This window comes from Meleagris gallopavo, chromosome Z, assembly GCF_000146605.3.
Source record: "Meleagris gallopavo isolate NT-WF06-2002-E0010 breed Aviagen turkey brand Nicholas breeding stock chromosome Z, Turkey_5.1, whole genome shotgun sequence".
Taxonomy (NCBI): domain Eukaryota; kingdom Metazoa; phylum Chordata; class Aves; order Galliformes; family Phasianidae; genus Meleagris; species Meleagris gallopavo.
The window spans coordinates 7,995,854-8,001,019 of NC_015041.2; the positions used below are offsets into that span (position 1 = coordinate 7,995,854).

Here is a 5,166-nt window from a genome sequence, read left to right on the forward strand (position 1 = left end):
CTGAACCGCCGCATCCAGCTGGTGGAGGAGGAGCTGGACCGGGCCCAGGAGCGCCTGGCCACCGCCCTGCAGAAGCTGGAAGAGGCTGAGAAGGCGGCAGATGAGAGCGAGAGGTGTGACAGGGAGGGGGGGAGTGGCGGACAATAGGGGGTGGCTTTGGGTTGCCCATGATAGCAGACAGCCCCTTGGGTTTGCAGCAGGGCTTGGGGACCCCTTGAGTTGACCCCATGGGAGTTTGCATTGTTTTTTCTGTAGGGAGGGAGCACAACACAGCCCCCTTTGCTACAGGCATTTGTGGCACGCTTTGAAATTTCCAGGGCACAAATTAAATCCTTAACAATTTGATCTGATGCCCGTACAAATTATTAAGCTGTGCCTGGAGCCAGAGGGTTCTCAGAACTGGTTTTGTGCCCATGGGGAGGTTGGTGGCCTTGCATGTGGCAGGGGGGTTGGAGAATCATGATCCTTGAAGTCCCTTCCAGCCCTGGCCATTCTGTGCTTCTGTGATTCTGACGATTGAGCAGTAGCTCAGGAGCTGAGATTGGCCCCTGGGAATGAAGCAGTAGCATCCTGAAGAGGGCTGCAGAGCACACACGGGGCATTGCTCACCCTCTGGTGAAGTACCTGCTTTCAGCACACACATTTCCTGGGCAGGAGCCATGCAGATGAGGGCAGACATGTCAATGCCTTCTGGGCAGATGGCAATGAACAATCTGCAGCTAGCTGTTTGCCTCCACTGGCAAAGATCAGTTTGACTTGCCTGGCTGTGAGGCACATCTCCTGGGTTGCCATGGGGCATCTCTGCTGCTTCAGCTGTGCATCCCCGGGGTACTGTTGATGTGACACTACTGCACAGGGTGCCTGTGTTCCTGGGCAATGTACTGTGTCTCCGCAGCGAGAAGATGGACAGATCAGAGTACAGTGGGCAGGCAGGTGATGTAGGTGCCACCTTGACCCATAGCCATAACGTCATAGAATCACAGAATCATCTGGACTGGAAAAGATCTTCAGGATCAAATAGCCCAATCACCAACCCAACCTACTGAGATCCATCATTAATCCATATCCCTTAGTGACAAGTCTTCACATCTCTTAAACACTTCCAGGGATGGGGACTCTACCAATCTCCCTGGGCATCCCAATCCTTGGCCACCCTCTCCATGAATAAATTCTTCCTAACCTTCTTGTTCTGGCTTTCCTCAGAGGCATGAAGGTCATTGAAAACAGGGCCATGAAGGACGAGGAGAAAATGGAACTCCAGGAAATGCAGCTGAAGGAGGCCAAGCACATAGCGGAAGAGGCCGATCGCAAATATGAGGAGGTGCGTGCCACCACCTATGTCCCCTGATCCCTGGTGTCATCAAAGGCAGTGCAGCCCTGCAGCCCTACTTCCTAGACTGCATTTGACATAGCCTCATAGAATCATTGAAGAAGACCTCTAAGGTCATCCAATCCAACCCTGACCCATTCCCACCAAGCCCAGTAACCACATCCCAGGGTTCTTGAACACCTCCAGGGACGATGACTCCACCATTTCCCTGGGCAGCCTGTGCCAGTGAATCACCACTCTGAGAAGACGTTTTTCCTAATATCCAACCTGACATGTTCCTCTGAATGTCCCCAACAGGTGGCCCGCAAGCTGGTGGTCCTTGAGGGAGAGCTGGAGCGCTCGGAGGAGCGGGCAGAGGTGGCGGAGAGGTGAGCAGGGCTCTAGGCACATGAGACTCTCATACCACCCCTGTCCCATTCTCTTGCCCATGGGAGCTGCGGACATGTCCATGTGTCCACATGGGGATGGGGAGCTCCATCCCAGTCACCCATCAGATGGGAGGAGGGAGGAGGGATACTGGCCCCCGGCACATCCTTGACCTGCTCTCTGCTGGCCCCCTCTGTGGGTGCCCCTTTTCCACCCCAGTCGAGTGAGACAGCTGGAGGAGGAGCTGCGGACCATGGACCAGAGCCTCAAATCCCTCATTGCCTCAGAGGAAGAGGTACTGGGGCAAGGGTGTGGGGCAAGGTGCAGCAGCCCCCCTCTCTCTATCGCTGTCTCTTGAGCCACGCCAGCCACCTCTCTCCTCTCTGCACTGCTGCCACAGCTCTCACCTCGCCTGTCCCTCTGTGGGCAGAGCATGGTCCTCCATGTCCACTCTCTTCCTCCTCAGACGGATGCAGGAGTACAGCAGTGACATGCGAGGAAGGGATATGTGCCCAGTGGCTCTGCTGCTCCTCCACTCTGAGTTTTCTCCTCTCTCAACTTGTTCTCTCTCCTTCTTTCCTCCTTCCCTGTGCTCCTTCCGCTCCCCCCTTCTCCCCTTCATCACCCCCTCCCCTGCCTGGTGGCCCCTGCTTGGGATGTAGTAAATGTGGTGACCTAGAGGAGGAGCTGAAAATTGTCACCAACAACTTGAAGTCTCTGGAGGCCCAGGCTGACAAGGTATGACCTGGTGGGACTGCTGGGGCTGGGCAGAGCGTGCAGGGTTGAGGGGAGCAGGGTCCCTGATTGGGGTGAAGAACTGGAGGTGTCCTCTAGAGCTAAAGGTCCTCTCTGTCCCTGCAGTATTCCACCAAGGAGGACAAGTATGAGGAGGAAATCAAGCTTCTAGGGGAGAAACTGAAGGAGGTAAGGCTGTTGGATGCATGATGCTCTGCTCCCAGGACATGCACTGGCAGCAGCAAAATAACATCTCACCCCTCTGCCTTGGAGGCAAATTGAGATGCTCACTAGCCCAGATGCAACAAATGGGGCAGTTTTGGGGTGCAGAGCATGTTTGGGGTGTGGAGGTGTGGACTTAAGGGCATTCCCATCACACTCACTGTCCTTGCTGTGTTCCTGCAGGCTGAGACCAGGGCAGAATTTGCTGAGCGGTCTGTGGCAAAGTTGGAGAAAACCATTGATGACTTAGAAGGTAAAAAGTCCTCGCTGCCCTGTATCCCTCTTTCATGGGCAGGGAGGGATGGGGTCCTTGTGCTGGGGGTAGGCATGGGTGATGGGAGGGGGAGGGTGGGATGCTGTGGAGTTGCTGGAGTCCCAGATGGGAAATATGGCCTCATCCACACCATCTGTGCCCGGTGCCGTACCTGCACGCTCCCACCACCCTTGCCTCCTGCTCACCACCTCTCTCTCTCTCTCTCTCTGCCACTCACTCTCTCCCTGCTCCACCACCTGCTCCCCACTCCCCCCACCTGCAGACGAAGTATATGCACAGAAGATGAAGTACAAAGCCATCAGCGAGGAGCTGGACAATGCGCTTAACGACATCACCTCACTCTGAATCCCACACTGGGCACCAGCACCGCACACCCTGCCTGCCTTCCTCCCCCCCAGCTCGGCCATTTTGCCTGCCCAGCACCTTCCCCACTCCTACTATCCACTCTGTCCCTACTCTGTCCCCTCTCTGTCCTTCCTGGCCCGTGGCCACTGGTCAACAGGAGTCAGCCTGGGGTGTTCATAGCAGGTGCCAGCCCTGCCCATGGCAGGGTCTCTTCCAACCCTCTTCTTTAAGGTCTCTTCCAACCCCAGCCATGCTGTGATTCTATAATTCTGTGTTCCTACAAGATGAGGTGTAGGCGCTATGGGGTGTTAAAGGGGAAGGGGTGCATCCCCAGGACCCCACACCCCACGGGGATGTGGGAGGATGGAGCTATGCCCAGGGGCCTTGTGTCCCGCATTTCCCCCCAGCAGCACAAGCACTAGGGACTCCATGTCCCTCCAGCACAGCCATCCCGGTGCTGCATGCCAGGGGGGATATGGGATGGAGGGGGGTGGTCCTGGCCCCAGGCAGACACCCCCACCACCTGCGCTCCCCTCCCTGCCTTGCCTCTGTCCTTTGCACATTGCTTTTCAGTTTGCATTTTGCATTTCATGACTTTTTCTTTTCTGTTCTGTCCCTCTGGGTTACTGAGTTGGTCTCAATAAAGCGTTTTCTCTCCTTGGTTTCTCCTTTGTTTTCTTCATGCTGCTCTGGTTCTCCACGCTCATCCTTCATTTCCTGCCGTCTCATGCACGTGCCGGCAGCCTGGGGTGGTCTCAGGGACCCCAGCACAGCTGTGTCCCCACCACCCCTGGCTCTCGGATACAGCTTTCCTCATTTTGTGCCATCTTCCAGACCCCCCTCCGTGACTCTTTCAACCTAAATTCATAGGGCTAGACCTGGTCTATCCATTCCCCATCTGTGCTCCCAGACATCACAACATCCTCTCAGCACTGACTGGCATCTGTCCTCCATCACCCTCCCTGGCCGCAGGGGCTGTCCGTGGTGATTTCTGGTCCCAGTCCTCCCTGAGCATTCCACCCTACCCCACAGCCCTGCCACGGAACTGATGGACCAGCAGCCCTACGACTGGCTGCCTCCTCCTTCTGCTTCCCCTACTGCCCCCCAGGTAGCCACGGGTGCCCAGTGAAGACTCGTGGGCAACGCTGTCTCTTTTCTAACTCTCCTTTCTCTTTCTCTTCCCACTGCTGCGCTGATGTCTCTGTTTTCTCTAGAGCGCTCCCGGCAGGAGGCCGAGAAAAACCGCGTTCTCACTAACGAGCTGCGGGTCATCCTTACCGAACTTAACAACTGAGCTGCGACAGCTCCTGCCCCAGCCCCTGGGATGCCCCCAGCCCCAGCTGTTTCCCACCCCATTTTGACCAGGCTGGCTTGAGGCTGTGAGCCCTGCCCGCTCCCCCCTTAGGTGACTGCCCTGCTCAGTGGTACAGAGAAGCCCCGTGGAGCTGATGGGATTTTCTTGGGGGAGGGATGAGAGCTTTTGCCATGTCCCAGAATGTCCATCAGGTGGTGGCTGTCCCCTGGCATCAGCCTGGCCCCACTGGGGAGAGACACAGTGCCTTGTGTATCTTCCTTCCTCCCGTTCCCCAGGCAGCCAGCTTTTTCCTATCCCTCTGGTCACCCCAAACTGAGAAGGGGAATGCCCTCGCAGCAGGATGCCCTTGCAGCAGAATGGGCAGAACCCCTGCCCCATTCCCATCTCTCACGGAAGGAGGATACCATCTGCAAGCGAGCGTTGAAGGAGGCCGCCCTAGCAGTGAGCTCATCCCTGCAGCCTCATTAGCTCTGCTCCTTCTCTGCTGTCTTCTCCGCCCACCTTTCTGGGCTGCTGTCTCACTCCTCTCCTTCAAGGAGCATGTGGCTCGTGCAGCAGGCGCTGGCTCTCCTCTTTTGC

General features: G+C 56.6%; 3 protein-coding genes across 7 annotated transcripts in view; all 3 read left to right on the forward strand.

Moving 5' to 3' along the window:
* Window positions 1-5,166, forward strand: part of LOC100539689 (talin-1) — a 40,356-nt gene that overhangs the window by 8,213 nt on the left and 26,977 nt on the right. Inside the window, exons 17-24 of the mRNA XM_019610162.2 lie at window positions 19-113; window positions 1,204-1,321; window positions 1,628-1,698; window positions 1,916-2,005; window positions 2,359-2,434; window positions 2,558-2,620; window positions 2,837-2,906; window positions 3,190-3,245. Of these exons, the coding sequence (XP_019465707.1) occupies window positions 19-113; window positions 1,204-1,321; window positions 1,628-1,698; window positions 1,916-2,005; window positions 2,359-2,434; window positions 2,558-2,620; window positions 2,837-2,906; window positions 3,190-3,245 (639 nt within the window). The remainder of the gene's footprint in view (window positions 1-18; window positions 114-1,203; window positions 1,322-1,627; window positions 1,699-1,915; window positions 2,006-2,358; window positions 2,435-2,557; window positions 2,621-2,836; window positions 2,907-3,189; window positions 3,246-5,166) is intronic.
* On the forward strand, window positions 7-4,581 carry LOC100540000 (tropomyosin beta chain). 4 transcript variants are annotated; one of them, XM_031557197.1, is made up of 7 exons: window positions 7-113; window positions 1,204-1,321; window positions 1,628-1,698; window positions 1,916-1,991; window positions 2,558-2,620; window positions 2,837-2,906; window positions 4,487-4,581. In XM_031557197.1, exons 2-7 carry the CDS (start codon window positions 1,208-1,210, stop codon window positions 4,564-4,566), a joined length of 474 nt encoding a protein of 157 aa, XP_031413057.1. In that variant the 5' UTR covers window positions 7-113; window positions 1,204-1,207; the 3' UTR covers window positions 4,567-4,581. The 4 variants fall into 4 exon arrangements, with proteins under 4 accessions (XP_031413057.1, XP_031413058.1, XP_010723579.1 ...); XM_031557198.1 differs by lacking the exon at window positions 1,916-1,991 and adding an exon at window positions 2,359-2,434; XM_010725277.1 differs by lacking the exon at window positions 4,487-4,581 and adding an exon at window positions 3,190-3,936.
* LOC100539846 (tropomyosin alpha-4 chain-like) overlaps window positions 9-5,166 on the forward strand; it is a 38,372-nt gene continuing 33,214 nt past the window's right edge. For both annotated transcript variants that reach the window (XM_010725284.3, XM_010725285.3), the window contains exon 1: window positions 9-113. The gene's annotated coding sequence lies outside the window, so the exon portion shown is untranslated. The remainder of the gene's footprint in view (window positions 114-5,166) is intronic.

Excerpts from the sequence above, each read along its gene's own strand:
- LOC100540000 (XM_010725277.1), top strand. The coding sequence starts at position 1,208 with ATGAAGGTCATTGAAAACAGGGCCATGAAGGACGAGGAGAAAATGGAA. Across the intron at positions 2,621-2,836 it reads TAGGGGAGAAACTGAAGGAG|GCTGAGACCAGGGCAGAATT; the intron begins GTAAGGCTGTTG and ends GTGTTCCTGCAG. Across the intron at positions 2,907-3,189 it reads AACCATTGATGACTTAGAAG|ACGAAGTATATGCACAGAAG; the intron begins GTAAAAAGTCCT and ends CCCCACCTGCAG.